We start from the raw sequence: 27,122 nt of genomic DNA on the forward strand, positions 1-27,122 counted from the left end.
TTTTTATTTAAATATGTAATACTCGCGTTAATTAAAGAAAATACTAAATTCAAACGTTAAAAAAAACATTCAAAACAAAAATATTGTACTCAATACAAGATTAGCTTCACTTACTGGCCGGAAGCACTAGAAGATAAAGCAATGAAAAATGACAAAATGATATAACATTCAAAGTTAAACATAATCTTATAACAGTACCAATCAGAGATTGTCAACCCATTGGTATTATCAAATATATTTTGTTTTTTTAATGTTATAATATTTAATATTAAATTAATGGTCAACATTCTAACAAAATTGCTAGTTTTAAATATATTATTCTGAGAGCTTAAGTTTGAGTATTGACTTTATTTTGTCTATGTGCTCAAGTATTCATTCATATTGTTAAATGAAATACTGTTGCCATAAGCCATATTGTTTATGGAGTGTGAAGTTAATAGTGATATTAAAAAATGTCCTAACCGAAAAGGTTGCCATATACTTTTTTTTTTATGCCAATACGGGACGAGACGACAGGACGTTCAACTGATGGTAATTGATACGCCTGCCCATTACAATGCAGTGCCTTCAGGATTCTTGAAAAACCCAAAAACTGAGCGGCACTACAATTGCGCTCGTCACCTTGAGACAGAAGATGTTAAGTCTCATTTGCCCAGTAATTAACACTAACAAAAACACTAGCTACGGCGCCCTTCAGACCGAAACACAGTAATGCTTACTCATTACTGCTTCACGGCAGAAATAGGCGCCGTTGTGGTACCCATAATCTAGCCGGCATCCTGTGCAAAGGAGTCTCCCATTGGTAGAGAGTTGATTATGAGAGTTGATATTGATTTCGAGTGTGAAGTTAATAGAAATTTAAAAAAATGTCCTAACCGAAAAGGTTTGCAATATAATTATGTCAAAATTTCATTTTTAAAAAAATGAAAGTCTTGCCATATTGTTTTGGAGTGTGAAGTTAATAGAGATTTAAAAAATAGTCTGAACAGAAAAGGTTTGCAATATATGTCCTCTTAAACATTCCTAGTATCTATCCTATCTTTATTCAATTTATTCGAAGAAATATTTTATCATTGAAAAAGTGTATATAAAGATCGTTTAGATAAATTGTAACAAACGTACATCGGAGTGCCGAGATGAAGTATTTTGGGAAAACAGCACTGTTATTATGGTGAGTATTGTTTCATTACATTGAATAATTATTAAAAAAATTAAAATAGGGTTACTATTTTTTATTTTTTACAGTTTATTATTTTTATCTGTCATTTTTGTATAACCCTGAAGCTTTAACTTATGAAGTTATTGCCCAAAAAACTGTTTCTATTCATTTATTTTTATTAATATCTGAAAGTATTTTTTAAAATTAAGAATTGTAGTGATATTTTTATATATTACTAGCTGATACCCGCGACTTCGTCCGCGTAGACATATGTCAAAACTTATGATTTATCGTTCATAAAAATATTGTTTTCAAATTTTATTTGAGCTAAAATTCATTTTATATTTTACCTGCTGAGAAAGTTGGAAAGATATAAAAATTCTAATTAGTTATTCATTTTGAGCTATTCTTTCTGATTTCTGAACGATACCTACACATCGATGGAAAAACAAAATTGTTGTTTTTATTTAATTCCGAACACTTTCATATTTATTCACCTTTTAAACCTTCCCTGGACTTCCACAAATAATTCAAGACCAAAATTAGCCAAATCGGTCCAGCCGTTCTTGAGTATTAGCGAGACTTACGAACAGCAATTCATTTTAATATATATAGATGTAGCTGTTAAATGATTTTGTTCAAAAAATATGTTCAAATCTTTCGAAATTTCAACCCTCAACGCACTAACCAAGCCACCTACACCCAAAGCAACCGTTGCCATTAACTATTGCTACGACAGAAGAACGTCGTTTGGGCCAGCTAGTACCTTTAATCTTCACTTTATCTAGTTTTATTTAAATAGCTGACCAGACAGACGTTGTTCTGTACAGCAAAAACTAATTAATTTATTATCTAAGCCTGGCGGCACAGTAGACATATTTATGTCTACTGAGCTGGCAGTGTGCGATCTGTCTCTTACTGTCAAATAACTCACAGTTATTAGTTATTTCAAATAACGCTGGGGCTAAGTTAACATTAAAAAGTTTATAATAAAGGTATTCGTTAAGTTTTTTAATTTTTTTGTTGTTTCTGCACAATATATCATCTATATAAATTTATCTATATTTTAGTATAGTATATATTATATGTGTCTATATTTTTGACACTTCTTACCTTATAATAATTAAAAGTAATGTACTGCCTTTCTCTTTTATTGTATTACAAATGGTTGCCTGGAAGAGATCACTATATAGTGATAAGGCCGCCATTTGCACCATATCATGTAATTATGTATGTTAGTAATTAAGTTATATTTTGTTAATGTGGTGTCAAAAAAGTGTAATAAATAAATAAAAAATAAATATTCTTAATTTGTTTTTAAATAAAAATCTTCTACTAAGTATTAGAAATCTTTAAAAATTGTTGAATGAAATCGGTTAAAGTGTTCTCAAGTTTAAGCGTAACCAAGAGAAATAGGGGTTCATTTTTACATATATAGGTGAAAGAGATTATTAGAGCTATAAAAAAAGATTGTTTTATTATATAAGTATCTGATTTTTGACATTGCACAAATGCGAGCAACGTTTCATAGCAAATTGATGTACATTAATTTATTAATGTTAGATAGTTATTGAAATGCGTTTAACTATTATTTCAACATTAACTATTTCGTCAAATGGATGACCATGGCAAATTATTTTTTATAGATATCTTAAAAAGTATTTTTTTAATATAATAAGTGATACACGCGGCTTAAAAATAATTTATTGTTTTTTTTTTTATAGTTTCATTTACATAACAAGTGCCGCCAAATTGAAGCACACAAACAAAGAGTTTAATCAAAATAGAAGTTTTCCGGCTGATTTTTTATTTGGTGCAGCAACAGCAGCATTTCAAGTTGAAGGAGGATGGAACCAAGGAGGTATTTATTTTGTTATCGTCAATTTTTTTTAAAGCATTAGCAACAAGGCCATCTCTTCGAAAATAACAATGATACGAAATGTGTTTTGAGGAAAATAAATTTAGTAATTCCGGTTCTAGGATGAAGTCCTACATGGATGTGACAAACAAATATATCGTGTGCGAAAAAGATCACATACAAAAACTGAATGAAAAAGACGAAAACAATATTTTGTGTCTTTGTCAGATTTCTGTTTTGTTTGTGGACCTGCACTTGCTCACTGATGTCGTGGGCTTTTAATAATTAATTTTATTAATCCAATACCGATCTTTAATGTCACTGTATTTATTTATTTTTCAATCAGGTACGATACTGCGCTATACATAAATAACATATTTATACTGTCTACTAATATATGTATATACACTTTTTGGTGCATTAGAAAATACAAATGAAAATCCTTAGAAATCAATTTCAAAAGTAACGAATTTTGTTGGATACTTTGTGTCGTTGCACAACTTACTTACGGCCGTTCCCAATATAATATCTACAGATAGAGATAACTTACTGAAATGGTTCGAGTCATATCTTCAAAATAGACTTCAGTCAGTAGTTGTAGGAGGCACTGAATCTACTTCATACATTGCGCGATCTGGTGTTCCCCAGGGATCCCACCTAGGACCGTTGCTCTTTTTGATATTTGTGAATGACGTTAGCAATCATATCAAATATTGTAAAGGTCTCTCTCTAAAAAATCTCTCTTCACCGATGATTTAAAAATTTATAAAGTTATCAACTCTGCCTCTGATGCTGCTTTTGCTCAAAGTGATCTCAATGGTATAAAAGATTGGTGCCTATTAAATTGTATGATCCTAAATGCAAGCAAATGTTTTCATATTAAGTACACTAGAAAAAAAACCGCTTGTTACAGTGTATGAGCTCGGTGGCGCACCATTAAAAGAAATGCAGGAAATTCGTGACCTGGGGGTAACTATTGATAACAAACTAACGTTTATTGCACAAGTTAATAAAGTAGCTACCACATCCGCACGAATGTTAGGATTTCTAAAGCGAAACTCAAATTGCCTCCAAAACGAAAACAATTCTATATAACGCTCTAGTGCGCAGTCATATCGAATATGGTAGCATTATATGGAATCTCCTATATACCATCCATTCGCAACGCATCGAGAGTATTCAAAGAGCATTCACACGACACCTTGCATACATTAGTACTGGATTCTCTCATAGACACCCGTACCATCAGCGCCTCAGGAAATTTAATATGATTTCATTGCTCGATCGGAGATCTCTTGCCAGAGTAATATTTTTGTACAAACTCTTAAACGGTCAAATACAATGTAGTTCTTCTTCAACTTCTAACAGAATATTAACCTTGCAGTCCCATATTTATTCCCAAGGTTCAAAATCAAGAGAATCTTCCAAGTTCCTTCTGTAAAAACCAACCTGGGAGTTCAGGCACCTCTCGCTCGAATTCTTCGCGAGTACAATAAGTTAAACGATACCAATTCAGAACTTGATATATTCGGTGGTGGGCTGGTCAGGTTTAAAGAAAGTGTTGTTAAACACTTAGCTGGTACTCAATCTGCATTTGTCAAATAATTAGTTTTTCTTTTTTTTTCGTCTTCATTATTTTAATTATTTAATTAAAAGTTAAAGTTATAATTTGTACTTTCATTTTTTTATTTTGTTTTTATTATAGCTATAGCATTTTTTAGTTCTATTTTTCAGAAGTAATTAGGGAGTATTTTTTGTAATTTTTATGTACACCGTAATTGTCGTATACTTAAGAACTACTAATTGTAACATTAGATTAAGAAAATTGTATTGTATATGATGGGGTGTGCCTTAATAAATAATAAATAAATATTAAATTAAATCTATTTGTACACTAGTGCTACATTTCTTAAAGTACTTAAAGAGGTAGGCATTGCCTATTTGCCTGCATAGTATGCACGCCTCTTGTTTCTTTTTTATAACAATAAGGGACGAGACGGACAGGACGTGTACGTGGTGGTAATTCATACGAACTGCCCATTACAATGCAGTGCCACTCAGGATTCTTGAAAAAACCAAAATTTCTGTGCGGCACTACAATTGCGCTCGTCTCCTTGAGACAATATGTTAATTCTCTTTTGCCCAGTAATTTCACTAGCTACGGCGCCCTTCAGACCGAAACACAGTAATGTTTACACATTACTGTTTCACGGCAGAAATAGGCGCCCTTGTGGTACCCATAATCTAGTCGGCATCCTGTGCAAAGGAGCCTCCCATTGGTCAAAGCCTCCCTCTGATATATCACATCTAATATAATTATGAATGTTTAAAATAAACAGATTTTCGATTTTATTAACAAAATAATTGCCTTTAACTAAATAGCTCATAGAAAAAACGTAAAAAAAAAGAGATATCTCTGATAGTATCGAAAGATAATAAATCCATCTCTGGCATTGTCAATATCATCATGACTTGCAAAGATAAGATTCGAGTGACTTTTGAGGTGAAACATCTTAACTATTAGCCTACATACATGATTTGATACGGCCGAACCGTCGGACGCATTCTGGTAGCGGTCCATATTCCATAGTACGTCGCCGGAAATGGTGCGAGGCGCATATTATGAGTCAACAGTGAATATGTTTATTTCTTTAAGTTTTTGAAATGAAAACTTCTTTAAGCAAACTGAGTACTTTATTTTATGAGCATTGAATAAGGATTAGTGGTCACGATCGGCTATGTAACGCTGGTTCGGGTGAAACTGACTCGGATCAAATATCACCTTCTCTAAGTCATGCAAAGCAACTTGCTCGATGACCATAGTTGAATTTCGTATTATAAGACTCATGTAGGGCTAAACACACACTTAATATGTTATACAAATTGAATTTCCAAATTCAAAATTAATTTTTGAATCAGTGGCGCTAGACTCTCCGATTTTAAAATGTAAGTAATAGAGGGATCTTTGTCAACTAGGAATAAGTTAGCAAACACCGAAATTTTTCTCTTATAATTCAATATGAATAGCGATCTGGAACACAAAAATCGATTTACATTGCCGTTAACTGCACCAGAAGAGCACCATCGCATCTTCTCCCGTGGATGTCGTAGGAGTTGACTAAGGGATACAAAGAACGGAGGATGGGCATCAGCATCTTCATGAGAGAGCACCGCCATCATCTGTGATCGATATCCCACTTGCCAAGTGTGCCGATTACGGTAAAACAGCCTCTTTCAGGGAGGCAATCGTAGACATCTTCCGGCTGAAACGATTGTAGTTAAATTTATACTCTCACTCCCAGAACACAATCTCCGTGTTGTGGTATCACCTAGTAACGAACAATATGCGTGCAGTTAGTTCGTCTCGAGGAGAGAACAGACAAGCAGGACGTTCACCTGATAATAAACGTTTCTCCCTGCCCATTACAATGCATATCGCTCAGGATTATTGAAAAACCCAAAATTCTAATCAACCCCACGAAAAAAAACAAAAAAACGGTTACGGACAATTTATTACCCTAGCTACGACGCCCTTCACAGCGAAACACAAATATTGCTTAGGTATACACTCCTGCTTGACGGTAAAAAAAAGCAATGCTGTAGAACCGATCTCGCTTGAATTCTATATAACCTCATACTGAAATAGCTTGAATTTAATTTTAAAATTTGATCACGGTAATTTTTTATTCAGGTCGCGGTTGGTCGATGTGGGACTACCATATAGAGACCGATTCTACATTTATTTTCGACGGTACCACTCATGAAGTTGCAGCGGATTCATATAACCAATATAAAAGAGACGTTGGCCTACTGAAGGAGCTAGGCGTGAATGTGTACAGATTTTCCGTATCATGGCCTAGAATACTGCCTCTCGGCACACCGGATTATGTTAACCCTGAAGGAATAGCATACTACAATAACCTTATCGATGAACTGCTCGCCAATGGCATAACACCAATGATAACTATTTACCACTGGGATCTGCCTCTTCGCCTAGCTGAACTTGGTGGTTGGTTGAATGAAGATATTGCAACTTGGTTAGGAGATTATGCCAGAGTTGTTTATCAAAATTTCGGGGACAGAGTAAAGACTTGGCTAACAATAAATGAGCCATTTATTATCTGTAGCCTTGGCCACGCCTTTGGAAAACACGCACCCAGAATTGAATCTCCTAGTGAAGGCTTCTACGAATGCGGTCGCAATGTGCTTCTCGCTCATGCAAGAATGTACCACATTTATTACGATGAGTTTAAATCGCAAGGTGGTAAGGTCGGTGTGATCTTGAATTGCGATATGGCTTTCCCTTCCACGGATTCTCAAGACGATGCGGAAGCAGCTGAAGATTATTTGGTCTTTACGGTACGTACGGTTAAATAGACCGAGATCATTTGATTAGATTTAATAGGGAATACAAGAACCGAATAGAATTTCACGCTTTTCCTTTGTTGCACGTTATGTTTTTTTTTCTTTATTGATTTAGGGGCTTTTATACGTATGTACATGTCAGCCCCATTATAATCTAAGTACATTAAAAAGATAAAAGAAAAATAAAATTCTTAACTTAACAAACTAAAAAAAAAAGTTAATAAAACCAAAAGCAAATTATATCTATAGTGTTCAAGCAATAAGACGGATTCAAACAGACTTATAGCATCCTTAGATGCAGGGCGGGCAAGTATATTTACAAACATGCCCATATCAAATCTGTTCAAACCCATAAGCCCTACAATTTTGTCTCTACTAGACTGAAATCGGACACATTCCTTTAACAAGTGCTCAACATCCTCAATTGTTCCACATAAGTCACATAGAGGTGAGTCCACAATTTTCCTTAAAAAATTTAAACTTATTCAAAGGCATGTGTCCGGATCTCAGTCTGTGAGCAATAACAATCAACCTTTTACTCTTACTTATCTTTTAATCTTTACATTAAAAAACCACGGTATATGAGGAGGCTGAGACTGCAAAGTTCTATACCAAATTCCTTTTTCTAAAGATCTACGATCAAAGTACTCTCCCCATAAATCCTGGCATTTCCTTTTATATTTTGGTAAGAATTCAGTAAAATCCGGTTTAATATACAACTTTTTACCCTTCAGTGTTGCTTGCGTAGCCAGTCTGTCCGCCTCCTCACTGCCCCTTAAACCAATATGCGATGGAACCCATTGCAATCTACAGGTTATATTAATGAACAAACTAGTTAGTCAGACTTACTGGGCTTTTTAATTTTGGCCTCTTGTTTGGCATCTCTCTTTGTTGCCATTTAAAGAACTTCCAAGTGATTAAACTATGTCTATATCGATTCATTTTATTTCAATATTTCTGGAAAGAGCAGGACAAATTAACGGGTCATCCGATCTGATCACCACCGCCAACATTCTCTTGGAACAGGGGAATTGGGTATCGTCCTGATTACGCTACGTGTCATGCGATGGTGGAATCCAGCGGCAGAAATCAGGTTAAACAGCCCTTCGGAAAACTCTCCGTGCGATCAAGCTGTTCACAGAGCACTGGAGCGAAAAAAGCGTTTATTGATATCTAATATAAAAATATTGGTCATTTCAGCTGGGACAGTATGCACATCCAATTTACTCACCACAAGGCAACTATCCGCAGCGACTCATTGATAGGGTTGGCAATGCTAGTGCTCTCGAAGGTTATAAGCAGTCCCGTCTGAGACCTTTCACGCCTGAACAGATAAACTATATCAGAGGAACTTCGGATTTCTTCGGCCTGAATCATTACTCCAGTTATTATGTATACAGAAATGATTCCTTGAAAGATAGCTTTGTAGTGCCTTCGTTTGAAGGTGACCTGTACATCGGTACCTACACTGATCCCGACTGGACTACAGAGTCGAGTATGTGGATATATGTAAGTCATATATATACATTTTTTTATATCTAAGTCTCAAATATACCTAAATAATTTTTTGGACTTCAAGAAACTGCAGATCATGACGTGATGTTTATTACGTAGTAGCACTTTCTCCTGTGAAATAGTTTCGGACATGCGGAAAAAATTACAGCCTTACAAGAAAGAGATCCAATAAGGGTACATTAATAATGTACGCTTAACAAAATCAATTAACAAATCTTCGATTATTTTTTTTTTATGTGTAGCTTCACTAACATCAAGTCACATACATGTAAACTACTGTTACCAAGCCTGAGGATAAACACCTACATACAAATCAACACAGCACAAACCAATGACTTCATCATCATCAGCCGGAAAACGTCCACTGCTGGACAAAGGCTTCCCCAAAGATTTCCACAACGATCGGTTCTGCGCTGCCCTCATCCAACGTATTCCGGCGATCTTGACCAGATTATCGGTCCATCTTGTGAGGGGCTTTACTTAATGACTTAATTGCTCAAAATTTGTTCAAAATTACTTATAGGGCGGATTGAAACAAAATTATTATAAAATTAAATTACTACATTTCATAACTCACAAGTACTAACCCTGTCAGCTCTATAGGCGATCACTACGGGAGCATCTCCGCCCCCACTGCACCTACTGTACAGGTCCTACTCCTACCACTTTTGTCGCCCATTTATGGCGAACATGTTCTAGATTTGTACTTACTTTAATAATAGTTTCAGGAAGATGAAAGTTTTGGATGAAACGCAATGTTAGAAGTATACGTATTAATTAAATTGCCCAATATCTAATGATCTGGTTTGGTAGTGTTACATTTATTTAGAATGTCACAATACTTAAAATTATGTTGACAACTATGTGCAACAGTGTCGGCAAAGACATTGTTTATAAGCAATCTGATAGTTGAATTGGATATTGTTTTCGATATAATGGGTTTTTTTATAGAACCTAATTCAATTCAAAAATTATCCCTTCAAATCATAATCCATTTGCAAGAGAGGACCTCATCTACACTATTTGCTTCAAAATATTTATTAAATATTCAAGATGGCCGCCGCGCAGATTAAGGTGTGCTATTGTAACAATGCTCTTCCTGTAGTGGTTTGAAGCTAATAAATCAAAGTATTTTTAAATTCACTTTGCCTAATGTTAAACAGGTGTAAATTAATGTACTTCTGAAGAATGATAGTTGATACCACTGCTTTTCATGGAATAACGTTAAATTCCAAACTTTAATGGGGGCCCCATATAGTTAAGGAGAAGTAGTTCTGTTCCATACCTACGCATTAAAAGATTCACTCCTTAACGAACGGTCTATTTTACTTACTTTCATAGCATTATGTCATACGGCATACATGTAATTTTAGAACCATATACTACACAGTATGGGACTTAAGGCACTTGGATATAAATGACACTGTTTTACGTTAATACATCATTCGTCATCATCAAGGGACGTTATTTACTTTCTGTGTTCCAAATAATGTTCCTTTGAAGCTTACTTAAAATCATGGACTGAGAATTCTTAGAATTCCAAAACACTATCGGATTTTGAGTTTATAATTACGTCATTGAAGTTAATTGTCCCCTCAGAAATAAAATAATAAAACTGTTGTCTTTCCTTTAAATTTGTCTCTGTATAAAATATAAGGGCACGTAATTATATTAACACTTATTTATTATTAATAACCTCTTATTTTTATGATTTTTCCGTTGTTAAGACCGTAAATGATCTTATTTTAACGTTAAATATTTTATTATTTATGGGGTCGGTCCCTCATGTCTTAGGGTCGAGGTCAGATCTAGAGCGAATCATCTGCCCTCACCAGATTCTGCCCAGCGCGTCAACCGTGGAGAATTTGGATGACGAGTTTTTAATTTCGTCGGTGCATTTTGTTGGAGAACGACCGCGTGTTTTTTGCCTTCGGTATTTTTTAACCACAATTATTTTTTTTAAGGGTTTAATACAAAAATTATATCTATACTGCCGTTATTTATTTATATAAATAGAATTATATTCATAATTATAATTTAAAAATTACTAGTCGCTGCTACTCCCAGACTCATAATGTAGGGGCTACTGAAAACCAGTGCTACATTGGCACCACGCCATTGCAGCTTTTTACTGAGTTAGCTCCATTTGGTGACATTTACTGCCGCACAGTACCTTTTTCGTTTTAAGCTATAAATTGTATTATTTAATTTGTTTTAATTGTTAGTTCTAAGAAATTATTATTTATTCTGGTTTGTATCATTTTAATAATTGTGTGGTGGTAGTTTTTGTTATCAATAAATTTTTATTCTATGCTATTCTAATTAGCTGCACTTGTACTGAAGAGCCGTAGCTATTAATTTCAGTGCAAGAAATATTAATCGACAAGTCCAAACATCTCTTTAAGTCAGTTAAAGACGCATGATTATTCATATTATCTTCATGCAACACCAAAAGATCAATCTGGGCACATTCTGTTGATCCCCGACTATTGTACTTTCATTTTATTTATATTTCTCAACAGGGATTCGCACCAGGGCTATACAACCTCCTCCTGCACATTAAGAAGGAGTACAATGATCCTACTATATACATTACCGAAAATGGTTCTGTGGATAAATTGGGCTTCTACGATGAAGATAAAGTAGCTTATTTCAGAGGCTATCTGAATGCCGTCTTGGACGCTTTGGAGGAAGGTGTTGATGTGAGGATGTATACTGCCTGGAGTCTAATGGATACATTTGAGTGGGATTATGGATATTTGTAAGTAAACTTCTATTAAAGAACCAACTCTAAGTATTCGAAAATTCTCTTCCTGGGGTCGGTCCCTCATGTCTCAGGTCGAGGTCAGATCTAGAGCGAATCATCTGCCCTCACCAGATTCTGCCCAGCGCGTCAACCGTGGAGAATTTGGATGAAGAGTCTTTAATTTCGTCGGTGCATTTTATTGGAGAACGACCGCTTGTTTTTTGCCTTCGGTATTTTTTAACCACAATTATTTTTTTCATGCTTTCGTCGCCTCTGCGCATTGATAGATCGGTTATTTAAGTACGAATAAATCATAGTTTGCACAGATTTATCAATACCTTATGAATATAACACAGCTACGAACTAGAACCTACTATTTAAAATCATCACAGACATCTAAAAAGCTCTATCTTGGTGTGACGAAGAGAAACTTCTGATATTCTTTATACTAAGGTATTTTGTTTGATTTATATACTATTCCATCAAGTCTTCTTTAAAAGTGTAAATTGGCAGTAAATTTTAATATACAGGGATTCTTTTAATTCATTTATAACGTGGGTTGATAATATAGTTAGCTACCATTGACTTTTGCATAGATTATAATAGCATCTCACGCTGCGATATGTTTTAGTTAGCGACTGTACGGTACGTCGCATTCAAAAGATTATTTAATTTAGTTTAGGTGGAAATCTAAATGTGATGATGTTACTCTTTTTGTATATTTTAATTTATATGAATTCAAGTCACTGACATACAAGCAGACGTCAAATAAACGGAACAGCTTCTCTCATATTTCTCGCGATTTCATTAGCATACTTTCAATTGAACGTATGGTATTAAAGACTTTAATATGTTCTCAAAATAGAACACTACCGAGAACTATCTAACAATTGTTGTTTATTGGGAGACTATCTCTGGAATAACAATCGTTCTATCAATTCCAAATATTGGACAAACTAGGTTATTTTTTTGTGAAATAGAGGAGATAAACAGTCGCCGTCCATGAACATTTTCATCACAAAAGGAATTAAATGAGACTTTGCAGCCGCCGTGGCAAGAAAGTCATTTCGCGGTATTATTGAAAAACCCCTGAGCTTTCCTTGCTAATATTAATTATTGCGATGCTCAAATCGTAGCTGTAAAACACACAAATTGATTCGCGAATGATTATAATTCTCGCAACAATTTATTCGAGAATTTTGTATGCGTTTTATTTTTTGTTGGGATTATTTTATTTAAATGTGTCAAACTTACCTTTAAATGTGTAACTCCAGTTTTACAGAGGGGTGGGTGTATAGCATTTTTGTTAATATATATTTTAAATATTTGTTTCAGAATGAGAATGGGTTTGTACCAACTGGATACGGATGACCCCAACAGGCCGGTATTTCCTCGGAAATCAGCCTTAGTATATAAGGAAATTATAAGAAGCAGAATAATTGATCCCAATTATAATCCAGAACCGAATGACTTATAAAAAAAATTTTGCATAAAATCAATTGTATTTGTTGACAAATTTTAATAATTATAATATTTAAATAATTGTTGCATTTTCTTTGTTGCCTCTTCGCCTATGTTTGTTTTTTAGGAGGATAAGTAGGACTTAAGCGTACGGATCATTTGATGACAATTGATCAATCCGCCCATAAAAATTCTGCAGCACTGGAGGGATCACAGGTGCGTTGGCGGCCTTAAGAAAGTGTACATATTTTTTTTTGTTTTTGTTACCTCAGAACTTTTGACTGGGTGAACCCATTTTGATAATTCTTTTTTTATTTGAAAGCTGGTGCTTCCCGTGTGGTTCTATTGTAATTTGGAGATTTCCAGATCTGACAATGGCATCTATGAGAAAACCATAAAAGTCTTTTATTATTTGCTATAAGTATGACTGACATGACTGTATGTGCGACAAATGGACGAATAACTCAATATCGCGCCAACCAATTTCGATGATTCTTTTTTTATTGGAAAGGATATACTTCGAAGGTAGTTTGGCGAGAGTTTGGTTTGGTTCTTATTATGGGATCCATGACAAAGTAACGGAACTCTTCAATTATTTAATGATTAAGGAGCAAATTAACGATACTCGGCCGAATCTTTTTATGGTAGCCGGATATTTGAGTCACCTACCGTAACGTCGTTATGGTCAAGTTATTGTCGTAGTCGAATATGATGGAACTCTTAACGACTTCACGGTGCGATTTATGGCAGTATTTCTAACTGTATGTAATCAAATTGCAATGCGCAGGCGTTCCTTGCTGCACTGAAAAATTTTGTAGGTCTACACATATTTATACAAATTATTAGTACTTAAGCTTCACTCAAAATGAAAATAAAAAATTAACAATAACCCAACCTATTTTTTTATTGGATATAGTATATATATAAATTACGTGACACGTTGTTTGTCAGCGATGGACTCCTAAACTAATGAACGGATTTAAATGGGGATTACTTCATGGAGTGCAGTTTAGTCCAACTTGAGAGATAGGATAGCTTTTATTTCGATTTGAGACCCATAATTATTTGAAATTCCAATATTTGTTTTGTATGGACATATTTTCTATGATAGAATTTATTGACGCACGGTTTGACAGTTCTGCTGTGAAACAATTTCATTATAACAACAGGGAGCATATATTACGAAATAATTCTTGATGCTATGAAATATAATGGACAAATCCATAAAAGACCAGTATTTTTATTTTATTTATTATGTACAGAACAACGTCTGTCGGGTCAGCTAGTAATAAATAATAACCGTAGATACAGGATTTCATCTAAAAGTCCCAAAGTGTCCGCATTAACATTATAAACATCTATTAATATAAATGATATCTCTCCGTTTAGTTTATGTATTTGAAAGATAATATATATTCTTAAATATTTATTTCACATTATTAGATATTTAGAACCATGTATTGATGATAACTTTTCAATGAAAACGCTTTTTTAACTTAAGCATAAACAAATAGTAAATATTATATAATATATTACATAATATTCATGTTCATCTTACTATTCGTTGAGGGGTTCCCTCGTAAGGAGACAGTACGATCTGCAGCTGAGTTTCATGGTGAAGATCATGTTTTGGTATACGAATTTAAGAAAATTATAGAAGTCTCGTTGCAGCTTTTGGAGGGTCAACAGATCCTGAAGATGTCTCGTGGAGAGGCGAAACACGTGGCGAAGTGATCTTTTGTGAAATGTTTCCGAATTAGCACTAAATCATTATTTTTAATTAATGAATTAAATTAGTTAACGAAATAAATTTTCATACATTGTCGCGTACTTGCTACTAACCATTATGGAGTTCCCTCGTAATCGTCACTGGAGCAACAGGTTGTAGTAAAAACACTTAATTTCGTGACCATGTTACTAAGCGTTGAAGAGTTCCTCATTGAATAGATAATCCTGGCTGCAGCGTTAATCCTGTTAAAATCTTCACTTGCAATATTTGACCATAAACAAATAGTTAAATACCAACCAACCCACAAACAAGTGTTAAGTAAAACCTTGCAATAATAATGAAATGATGACAACACACCGAGATGTACTCTCTTCACACAATCAATAAGATATCAAAAATAAAGAGAAGCCTTCTCTATTTACAAGACATCTTAAAAATTTCTTAGTTTCAAAATGCTTTTACGATTTACCCGAATTTTTTAATTACACTAAGTCTGAGAATTTGTTATAATATAGTATTGTATTTTTAATATCATAAGAATGCTTAAAATATATAAGACTTATTTATTTAATGTATAACATTGCTGTGCCCTGCAGGGCATTTACCCATTTATTATACCACCCTATTGTACAATGTGAATTGCAATAAAATATTTTGATAACAATAAAAAAAAAACTAAAAAGATCAAACAAATATGATCAAATACCTCTAATCTATTTAAGTCCTTGGGATGGTTAAATTATGATACATGAATAATAAATTATGATACAGATACGGTACAGTAAACAACCATGGCTAGGCTACTTACCAAACTCGCACAGAATAACGGCGTGTTATAGCAGCCTAGTGCCACTATGTTTCGCATAGATTAGTATCAAGGACTAGTGGCCATCTCCCCCCCATTCCACCAAAATATGACAGCGGTACTTAAAGAGATCTTACCCCAGGAGCGTACCGACTCCACCAGAGTCGGAGAATCCCTCCCCAATCATTCTCGCTCGGGCTGCCCGTCGTATTCTGGGGAGGGCACAGAACCGCGCATGTCAAAGGACAAACAGCCCGGGCAGTCACACCACGGCACCCCGTTCCACGCTTAATGTGGACTTTTGCAACATCAGGGGAATTCACTCCAATTTAACGCTGTCCACCACCACCTTGACACTTCGTGTTTCCTTACGGAGACGCAGATATCTCGACCTAGCGATACGTCATATTTAACGTCCTTCGGGTACAAAATTGAGCATAATTTTTTGCCTCATGCCGGGGTATGTTTCTGCGTCAGGAAGGATATCTGCTGTCGTCGTCTCGGCTATTTTGAGGGTAGGGATCTGTCTACTCTCTGGCTCCGCGTAGATTTACCCCCTTATTCATAATAGTCTGCTAACTTAAAGCATTGCTAATTCTCACTCTGTCTTCTTCTATTGTCCTAAGTCAGAATGAGAAAAACACTCCTTAGGGGCTGTTTTAAGTTAGCGGACCATTATGAATAAGGGGATTAGAGGACCGCGTCCGCATCTATGCGTGTGTCTACAGGTCCCATAGTGGTAACGCAGAAACCGATCATCTCATGGGCTGCGTTCAAGCGGCAATTGACGACGTGCTTGCACAGATCCCCTCCGCTGGGTGTTTTCAACGGGCACAATGCCAAATGGCGTGGGTCACGTACCACAGACTACGCAGGGCCATCTGCGCGCCTACCATGAACTCTTATTGCGATTCAATTGACAACCTAAAATGAACTGCTTCGCTATTTCGTACCACGACGTGATTAGAGCTATCTAATTTAGATTGTCATCAAATCAACTGAATAAATCGCAATGATATCAATTGAATGTAAAAAATGATATCAACTGAATCGTAAACTGATTTAGTTCGTTCATTTATTCGTACCATGAGGTGTTATTTCAACCTAAACTGGATAGCTTATTTGTCAAAGTGACCGATTCGAAAAAAGTTGCTACTTCCTTAGAGGAAAGTGAATCGTGTTGTTAATAACTTTTAAAAATAGTGAAAACATAGAAAAGAAAAATTTTATTGATTTAAAGATGAGATGAGAATACTTTATTGGACTTTTTTGTAACAAAATACTGAAAATAAATACCAAAAATGAAAATACTAAAGACGAGGCAGTAAGTGCCCGGGCTATAGCCTGTTCGCAAGAACGAATTAAAAAAATGTACTGTGTGGTCCTTGTTAGAGCAAAGAAGTACAATTGTTCATTGACTGGCTGGTATGAATCATGACTTATGTTTGGATTTTTAGAGTGACTGCTGGTTTTTCTGTGTCAAAAGAAAACCAATAACTATCTTTAAATCTGTTGTGTCAGCTGAGGCTGAAAGCTGTGTTTTTCTATTATTAATGTGCTATTTTTACCAAATATACTATATAACTGTATCTGCTATGTTATTATCAAACTCCTAATAGTCCTGTCAAATCAAACATCAATGGAGGTGTTGAATTCGGTACTTCTTTGATTCAATAATATACAAAATACGCGTTCATAACTCGATATTTTTACGAAAACACATAAGCAAACATTTGATTTGTAATTCAAAGAACTATATTTATTTATTTTACTACTATTTAATAAGTAAAAAAAAGGGCTTAGTGGTTTATAATTTGACGCAATTGCGCAATTTTAAAATGTATTTTTAGTATTTTCTACGCAAAAAAACCGCTAAAATCATATCATCTTAGGTTTCGAAACGCAATTTAATTTTGTTCATTCTTCATAAGCGATCCAAACGCCATACAGTAAAAAGCACTTCATGGTACGAATTTTAGTGATTCAGTTTAGATACCTAAGCTGAACTGCATCGGATTCGCATCGCTTATTAAAAATTGATGGTGGGCCTACCATCAACTCTCTGCATAATTTTGCATTGGCGTATGGTCTGTCCCAATTGGTTGAGTCGCCAACGCGGCTCCCGGATGTGGACAGCCACACCTTATTGGATCTTTTGCTGACTACACACCCTGATCGTTACCAAGTTTCTGTCGAGGCCCCGCTCGAAACGCCCGGCCATTGCCTGGTCAGGAGTGTAGTGCCTATCCAACGCCCACGTCGCAGACCACCAGCGACCCGCCGAGTTTGGCACTACAAGTCAACAGATTGGGATAGGATGCGTTCCTTTTTTGCATCCTACCCTTGGGGCAAGGTTTGTTTCCCTTCGGATGATCCCAGTGCCTGCGCCATTGCAGTAGCCGATGTAATACTGCAGGGCATGGATATTTTTATTCCAAGTTCTGTAGTACGAAAATTACAGTTAAAAATAATTATTTATAATTTAATTTTGTGTTGCAATTTTTAAATTATATTTAAGTAATAAGTGTGGAATGACGAGAAATCAAGAATCTCAAGAAGTTAAAAATTGGAGTACTTCAACTTGTAGGAACCGACCCAAACTGAACTGCAAATTTGATGTACTCAGAAAAGCGAGGGAAGTATTTTGTGTATTATATTATAATTAGTAAAAACTATTTATAGTCAGGTGTATTTATAGACATTATCAAAGATTCGTATAGTATACTCTCATTTGCTCATAATTGCCCACCCCGCTTGAACTATAAAGAAAGGCCCGTAGAATGGCTGCTGCTGCTGCACAGGATGTCGATCATAAATTGTGATCGGCCCTTAAGGATATTCAGATATATAAAACTAGATGTGAACAGCTTGAATATGAACGCGGGGAGTATGAGGTTGAAGCAAAAAGGGTTGTGGACAGTAACACGACCTAAAAACGGGACTTGGTTCAACTCGACCAACAACTCAAGCCTACACTGGATAAATATGACATATTGCAGGCGAAGGTAGATTCATTTGATAATTGTAGATCTTTCTATGAGATAGCATTGTGTAAAATTAGTGACTTAGCTGAATTTCTTTTAAAGAACAGTATTAAACCTAATTTGACCACATTTAGTTTTAAATTTGTAACTAAGAATGATATAATAAAAGCTTTCAGAAGTATAAAAATGAAAAGTACGGAAGACTTATGGGGACTGTCTGTTAAGGCTGTTAAGTCTATTATACAAACTATTGCTCCGATTTTGGCGATCTTTTTTTTATATTATTTATTAAGGACAATCAACGGGTTACAATTAATCATTATTAAACTAAACAAAATGAGGTACTTACATATTAATTGTTAAATTGTAGACCCACTTAGAGATTGCCACAGCTTGCAAAAGAGATACTAGTTAGAAGCAGAAGAAACGAAAAAGAAGAGGGCCAAGATATTATAAGATCCAACAAGCTGTAACAGTCAACTAGCTGGTTCTAGTACAATGAACAAATAACACACATTTTGAGCTAACATAAAAATAAAATCAAAAAACCCTAATAATAAAATTTTCTAAATCTAGTACAATGAACAAATAACACAAATTAGAGCTAAGATAAAAATAAAATCAAAAAAACCTAATAATAAAATTTTCAAAATATAGTACAATGAACAGATAATATACAATTAGAGCTAACTTAAAAAGAAACAAAACAAAGAAACCTAATAATAAAATTTTCAGAAACCCAAATACGAATAAAATGAAATAATACGAAATACTCAAAAGATACTAAACCATTTCGTCACTATATTGTGAATGAAAGTGGTCCGTTATCTTTTTTTTTAAATTTAGGAAAACTATCACCTACTATATCAATGTCGAGAACTTTATTTATGCTATTATATAAAGTTAACATCCTATTGATAGCTGCTGAGAGCCCTAGGTTTGTTTTTGAGACGCCAGCTTTGAAAGGCATATAGTTTATAACACGACTATACGGTCGTGGAATTCTTACAGATATTTTATAAAGTAAGTCAGACGCATCTAAGCCTTCATTGAGAAGTCTATGTAAAAAACATAGGTCTAATAGTTTTCTACGGTCTGACAGAGTCAATAAGTTATAGTGTCGGAGTCTGGAATAGTAGCTAGAATTTATATTACATAACTTATCGCCAAAACTTACATAGTGCAGAAAGCGCTTTTGGATTCGTTCAATTCTCATAGAATGTATATTATAGTGAGGATTCCAGGCAACTGAAGTATACTCAAGAATACTCCTGGTAAGAGCGTTAAAAACCATAATTTAGTGTTCGAATTCCGGAAGCCTTTGGAGCTACGCTTAATGAACCCAGTGATCTTTGATGCTTTCTTACATATTATGTTATCGATATGAGCAATAAAGCTTAGTTTATGATCCATAACGATAACTAAGTCTCTAATGTAATTTACATTTTGAACATCATGGCCATTTATACTATATACGAATTGAATCGGATGAACTTTTCTATGAAACGAAATACGATAGCATTTATTATGATTCATTACCATTTTATTAGCAATACACCAGCGACTTAAACAATTTAGATCATCCTGCAACAAGTAGGAGTCCTTTACAGAGTTGATCGCACTAAACGCTTACAAGTCATCGGCGAAAAGCAAAATTTCTGAGTTGACAAAGCAGTTTACAATGTCATTGATAAATATGTTAAAAAGCACCGGACCAAGAATGGATTCCTGGGGCACTCCAGAGCGCACCGTGTAAGAAATAGAAGATTCGAAACCACCCAAAACTACTGTCAAATGTCTGTCTCTTAGGTAAGAGGCAAACCAGTTAACAATATTTCCGACGAAACCGTAATACTTTAGCTTGTCAATAAGAATGTTATGGTCGACTAGGTCGAACGCTTTAGAGAAATCCGTATACAGCCCATCTACTTGTATATTTCTATCAACTTGAGATGATAAATTTTCAACATAAGTGACTAGATTCGACGAAGTGGATCTTTTTTTATAGAAGCCATGCTGCCTCATGGTTTAAATAGACTTCATATGCCAGTTAATATGAGGGCAAAGAAGTGACTTGAATATTTTAGCCAGTATAGGCAGCTTAGAAATTGGTCGATATTTTGTGACATCCCTTCTATTACCATCTTTAAAAACAGGTACGATAAGACCAATTTTCCATAAAATTATGCATGCTGTCTGATATCTGGTCAGAAGAGGATGAAACATCTGAAATAGACATGTTATATATACTGGAGAAATGATTCACAAATTGATCGCATATACTAACACCATCCGTAAACGTTTGATTATTGTAAACCATAGATGCAGGAAATTCACACTTATTATTACGTCGTTGCTTCAGGTAGGTCCAGAAATATTTAGTGTTTGACTTTATACTAGCTTCTACTCTGTCGGTATAACTTTTATAGCAAGAATTTATAAGTATTTCACACCTAAATCTCAGCAACTTGAACTCGATTTCATCAAGCGGATTACCAAATTTTTTAAATCGAATTCTGTATATCTCTTTCTCCTTGACTCGTTTGATTAGCTTTCTAGTGTACCAATGTGGATATTGATTACTTTTGATAGGTTTTAATGGTATACGTGTTTTAATAATATCCTTAATTACAGAATAGAAACATGACACCATGCCATTAACGCCTAAGCTGTTGGAGAGTACTTCGGTCCAAGTAATCTTTTCAAGGTCACTATTGACCTGATCGTAATCGGCTGAAAAGAAATCTGGCCTCTTGCACCTTTTTGAGGTGACCAACTCCTCGACACCCAAGTCGACGGAGATTTCTAATGGGGGATGGAATTTGTCCAACTTACTTAAACAAACCGAACAATTGATAACTTGCGTATTACCGACATTGCTAAGAACTAGGTCTAAGGTTTTATTAAAGGAGTTACGGACACCGTTTGGACAACAAGTTGTTCTCGGACATGAAATCTATGAGACATGTACCTATAGGAGAGTTATAGTTCTCAGGCAATAAATTGCCCTGGGATGGTAGCCAGTTTAGCGCAGGTATATTAAAGTCGCCAAGAATTAAAGTATGCTCTTTTTCTAGCATTGCAGCAGATGCTTGATCAGTGAATCTCTCTAGTACATCAAATCTGCTTGCAGACGGCAAATACATGGTACATACTGAGAGGGTTTGAGTTACAGATCCAGATTTATATACTATATTAATCCAACGACATTCAGAAGTACCTTCCCACTCAAACATTCTATAACATTTATATTTTTCCGCACAGCAATCATAACACCACCTCCGTCATGTTTATAGTTGGACTCAGTCGTTTCTCGATCCCGGCGGAATAGATGATACCTTTCGTCAATAATTTCACTATCGTATATATTAGAATTTAACCAGGTCTCTGTAAAAGCTATTACATCATAATCTGAGTTTAAGATTGAAAAATGAACATCATCATATTTTGTCTTTATACCTCGTACATTTTGGTAATAAATTCGTAACGACGACATTTTAAAAGTTAAATACCAGTAAACAAGCAATAAAAAAATATATATAATATCACCGAATATGACTAAAGTATACTAATTTACGATAAATGTCTGAGTTTTTTATATTTAATATTTTAATAATATTGACACACTTTTTACACAAATTATCTTGCCCGAATTTAAGCATATATAGCCTGTGTTATGGGTTACAAGACAACGATAAATTTAATACAATATACTTACTTAAACATACATAAATTCATATAAACATACATATAATCATACATAAATACATTTAAACATCCATGACTCGGAAACAAACATCCATATATATACAACATCACTTGATATATTTTTCCTCATGAAGATATTTCCATTCCGCGACCATACAAATTGCCACTGTTTTTCCTTTTCAAACTTTCTGGCCTGAGCATGCAAAGCTTTTGCTTTTGCATTTTTAATTGCTGTCTAAGTGATGGTGTCCTTCCCGATTAAATGAAGATAAGCAAGGTAGTGCCCATAGTCAAGCCTGACTGCTCGAATAATCCTACTAATTATAAGCCCATATGCATACTGCTAGCGTTAAGTAAAATATTTGAAAAATCAGGTTCGAGCAACTGTTGGCACACTTTAATATGAATGGAATATTACATAAAAACCAATTTGGATTTAAAAAAGGCCAGTGCACTCAAGATGCGGGGTCTACTCTTATCAAATCTATGCTAATGGCCTGGGAGGCATTGCACGATGCTGTGGGAGTGTTCTGTTATCTCTCGAAGACATCCGACTACGTCGATCATCTTACGTTAATTTTAAAACTGAAATTCTATGGAGTCTCTGTAACATCTTTGGATATGATAATTTCCTATTTGTTTGGTCGGGAGTAAATAGTGACCATCCACAGTGTTACTTCTGCAGGTTCCTCAATAAAAATGGGAGTGCCTCAGGGTTCTATACTGGGTCCTTTCCTATTCCTAGCTTAAATCAATGATCTTCCATATCTAGTAGATAAAATGTCAGATATAGTTTTGTTCGCCGATGAGACATCGTTGATATTAAGAGTAAATAGAAAAGACAGAGAGATCATTGAAACTAATAATGCCCTCAACGTTGTTTCTAACTGGTTTTTTGCAAATAATCTTTTGTTGAATGAAGGTAAAATGAAATGTTTTAAATTCTCTTTACCAAATGTTACATTTACTGAACAAATAGTTAAACTAAATAATGTAACTCTAGACTTAGTTTCTGATACAATTTTTCTAGGAGTTCGTCGTTCCTAGATTCTTAATAACAATGGGGGACCCATATTGAGAAATTGTCTTCTAAATTAAGTTCGGCTTCCTACGCCGTTTGGAAAATGAGGCAACTATCGGATATAGCAACGGCTAGACTAGTTTATTTTGCGTACTTCCACAGTGTTATGTCTTACGGTGTTTTGCTCTGGGGTACGGCGGCCGATATTGGTAGCAGTTTCATTTTACAGAAGAGAGCTGTTCGCGCTATATACGGTCTTGGAAGTCGAGACTCATTACGAAATTTGTTTAAAGAAATAAATATACTTACAGTGCCATCAAAATATGTCTATCAAAATATTATGTATACTGGGAAAAATATGCATAAATATGTTAAAAAGTGTAAACAGCATAACTTTGATACCAGACAAAAACATAAAATTGCTATACCCATTTTTAGAACCACTAAGGCAAATAAGTAATTTTTGGTCAAATAAGTCATTAATAAGCTCTATAGCGACCATAACAGAATTGCCTAACAAATCATTTAAGACATGTTTAATGGAAAAAAGTTACTATAGTATTAAGGAATATATTGAGGATAAAGAGGTTTGGAGTACGGTACCATGCATATTGCGATTCTCTGCGACCCTGAAACATCCAGTGACGGATTTTAATTACTTACGTAATTAACTTTTTGACGCTTTTGCGCACTTGTGAACATTTTATGACTATTCACAGATGCTTTTTGTAAGTTTACGCAAATAAAAAAAAAATCATTTTCATTTTCATTTTTACTTTATTTTCACACCAAACAATAATAAGGAGGCATCACATTAATTACTTGAATGTTTTATTATCCATTCGTGTACTTCTTTATTGCTTAATTTGGTAAATAGCTTCGGGTAGTTGGCCTTCGCGCAGTACCTACCAGCAGTCACCAAACAACATTGTTTTTTAGTCTTGTAGAATACAATAGGTCCACCAGAATCGCCCTGTAGAAAAAAAATAAGTATATAATATTCGTTATCATAAATCGTATACTTAAGTACTTATAAGTATTGTAATGCATTTGATACTGCAAATCACCTAGGTGACCATGACTCTGCTTATTGCAAGTAAACAGTCAAAAGGTTTGCTGTTACATAAAAAAAAATTTGCCGAAATTCTGAAATAAATGAAGAAAGATGTGAAGAAAAAGAGACAGAATATTAAGATGTTCTAGCGTCAGCAAAGTATGCAAAGATTGTGAGATCTTGTATGGAGATATACTACAGACTAAAACCTCCTCTGCCATTACCCTCTATTTTCGGATCCGGTTCACGCTTTGCCTTTACAATACAGAATGTCAAGAGTATACCTTTCACTCACTGCATTTCGATTCGATGAACTTTGATGCCTTTGATGATATGCGTGTAAAATAATAATACAATCATTTGTTTGAAAAATAAACTCGAGAATTTTTAAGGTACAATAATAAAGTGGAAGAATAGTTTGGCAGCAATAAATAACAATAAAGATAATTAAATAAATTGTTGTCATAATAAACACGAGTAGGAAACTTATTATATTATAATATAATTATTTATTTACCCCGCAAGTATTCTGGTTGTCTTTGTTGTGTCCTGCACATATTAGCGTGGCTGTTGGTAAACGACCATAGAATTTATGACAGTATTGATCAGAATACATTTTTAAGTCAACTGCCTTCAAGTCATCACTGAGAGGTCCATCTTGCTGAAAAATTAAATGAAATAAGTTGAAATATTAAGGTTTTATTTTTAAAAATATTTTCTGTTAACAGAAGCTTTTGAATTGACAGGTTACTAAATGGCATGGCTGATGAAGGCAGTCACATGTTTTTTATTTTATCCACACCGATACTTTAAATCCTTTATTAAAAATTCTGAAACAGTTAGCTTAGTGCCAACATTAAAACACCCAATGTTCTTATAACCACTACATCATCCAAACGAGGGTTGTAATGTTGTACTGAATTTCATAACACCACTACAATTTTTTTTTCAATCCCTTCATGCTCAAAGAGTTTGAACAGACAGCCACAATCTTATTGCACATTGTATCTGTATGAATTTCAAAAAAAGAACATTTTCGTTTACGCGCGTTCCACACTACCAGAACGTCGCACGCCGTAAAAAAAAGTAGGTTATTCGAATCCCCGCCATTTTTTTCGATATTTTTATTGTTTTGTTTACAAAAAATGAGTTATTTATTTTAAACGCTGCAAAATAAAAATAATATTCAAGTAAATTTTAATTATTGCACTATACAAACTGTAAATTACTACTAAAATAAATAACTTTTTCATTAATACTTAGTTTATTTGTATATAATTAGTAATGGATAATATTAGGTTACTACTAGGACTAACTGTTTCAGAATCTTTTAGAGGATTCATATTCTGGGTGTATATAAAGTCTTATACAAGACTACGCATACGCAACTGTTGATAATTAGGTATTAAAACACTCATGTGATACTATCATTACCCTCGGTTTCGCCTCGTGAGATAAAGTCGTGTTTTAATACCCCTTATTACACAACAGTTGCATAAATAACTATTATTTTATTGTAATTGGAAAACTTACAGCTAAATACAGTAACAGATTGGGAAATATTTACATAGAAGGCTATTTCCAATTTTTTATTGATATTTACTAACTAATTACAAAATAAATGATGACTAGATTAATATATATGCAAATCGAACATAAAATAAATCTAATCTAGCGACATGGTAAGTGGGATTCGTTAGCTATACAAATACCAATCTATTATACACAAAAATTTAATACATAAACGGACGTGCATACACGCATGTGTTCAATAAAGACTGACATTTGTTGAATACCCAGAGGCTCGGAGAATGTTCAAAATACTATCCTCGCGCCTCAATAAAGCTACTGGAAACCCAAGCGCTGGTAGCTATTTCGGTCAACGGATCAGCCTTGCTATCCAACGCGGTATTGCTGCCAGTATTCTTGGTACGCTTCTACGAATTGATAGTTTTAATTTGATGTAGTCATAGTATTGTAAATAAAGTTATAAGATTTGTTTTGTTTGAATAATAAATTATGTTTTGCTTATTCATATACTCTTCAGCCTACACTATATTATACTAAATTATAAATATATATAGTCGATATTATTTGAAAAATAATTTGCTGAGCTGGTGTTTTAATTTCATTACTGTTGCATTAAATAAATCTATATCTATGCTACAGTCTCTAATCATGTCATTATAATACCTCCATGCCCTTAAGAGGAATGAATTTTGTCGATAGTATGTTGATGCCATTGGGACATGTAACAGTTCTGGTCTTCTAACACGTGCCCGAGGGACTCGTAAGCATATGCGTTCTAGTAAGTGTGGACAGTCTATAGATCCGTTGGCAATATTCAATAGATATAAGAGGTCCGCTATTCGCCTTCTTTAATATAGTGGAATGCCCTGCGTAGTCTGTGGTACATGATCCAAGCCATTCGGCATTGTGTCGTTGAAATCACCTAAGACTACGATTTCAGCGGAGGGGATCTGTGCAAGAACGTCGTCAATTGCCGCTTGAACGCAGCCCATGAGGTGATCCGTTTCTGCGTTACCACTATGGGACCTGTAGACACACGCATAGATACGGATGCGGTCCTCAAAATCTACACGGAGCCAGAGAGTAGATAGGTCCCTACCCTCAAAATTGCCGAAACGGCGACAGCAGATATCCTCCCTAACGTACACACATACCCCGGCATGAGGCAAAAAATTGTGCTCAATTTT

General features: G+C 34.6%; 1 protein-coding gene across 6 annotated transcripts in view; it reads left to right on the forward strand.

Annotated features, from left to right (window-relative positions):
* The first annotated feature begins 1,082 nt into the window (after positions 1 to 1,082).
* The window catches only part of LOC126979532 (myrosinase 1-like), a 116,595-nt gene continuing 90,555 nt past the window's right edge, over positions 1,083 to 27,122 (forward strand). Inside the window, exons 1-6 of one of the 6 annotated variants that reach the window (XM_050828870.1) lie at positions 1,083 to 1,171; positions 2,884 to 3,020; positions 6,709 to 7,376; positions 8,583 to 8,891; positions 11,420 to 11,658; positions 12,979 to 13,185. In XM_050828870.1, coding sequence (XP_050684827.1) covers positions 1,137 to 1,171; positions 2,884 to 3,020; positions 6,709 to 7,376; positions 8,583 to 8,891; positions 11,420 to 11,658; positions 12,979 to 13,120 — 1,530 coding nt within the window. In that variant the 5' untranslated portion in view covers positions 1,083 to 1,136 and the 3' untranslated portion in view covers positions 13,121 to 13,185. Of the gene's footprint in view, positions 1,172 to 2,883; positions 3,021 to 6,708; positions 7,377 to 8,582; positions 8,892 to 11,419; positions 11,659 to 12,978; positions 13,186 to 27,122 lie in introns of those variants that run through there. The other 5 variants (XM_050828871.1, XM_050828872.1, XM_050828873.1 and 2 more) reach the window with 5 other exon arrangements.

Source organism: Leptidea sinapis, chromosome 3 (genome assembly GCF_905404315.1).
Source record: "Leptidea sinapis chromosome 3, ilLepSina1.1, whole genome shotgun sequence".
NCBI classification, from domain to species: domain Eukaryota; kingdom Metazoa; phylum Arthropoda; class Insecta; order Lepidoptera; family Pieridae; genus Leptidea; species Leptidea sinapis.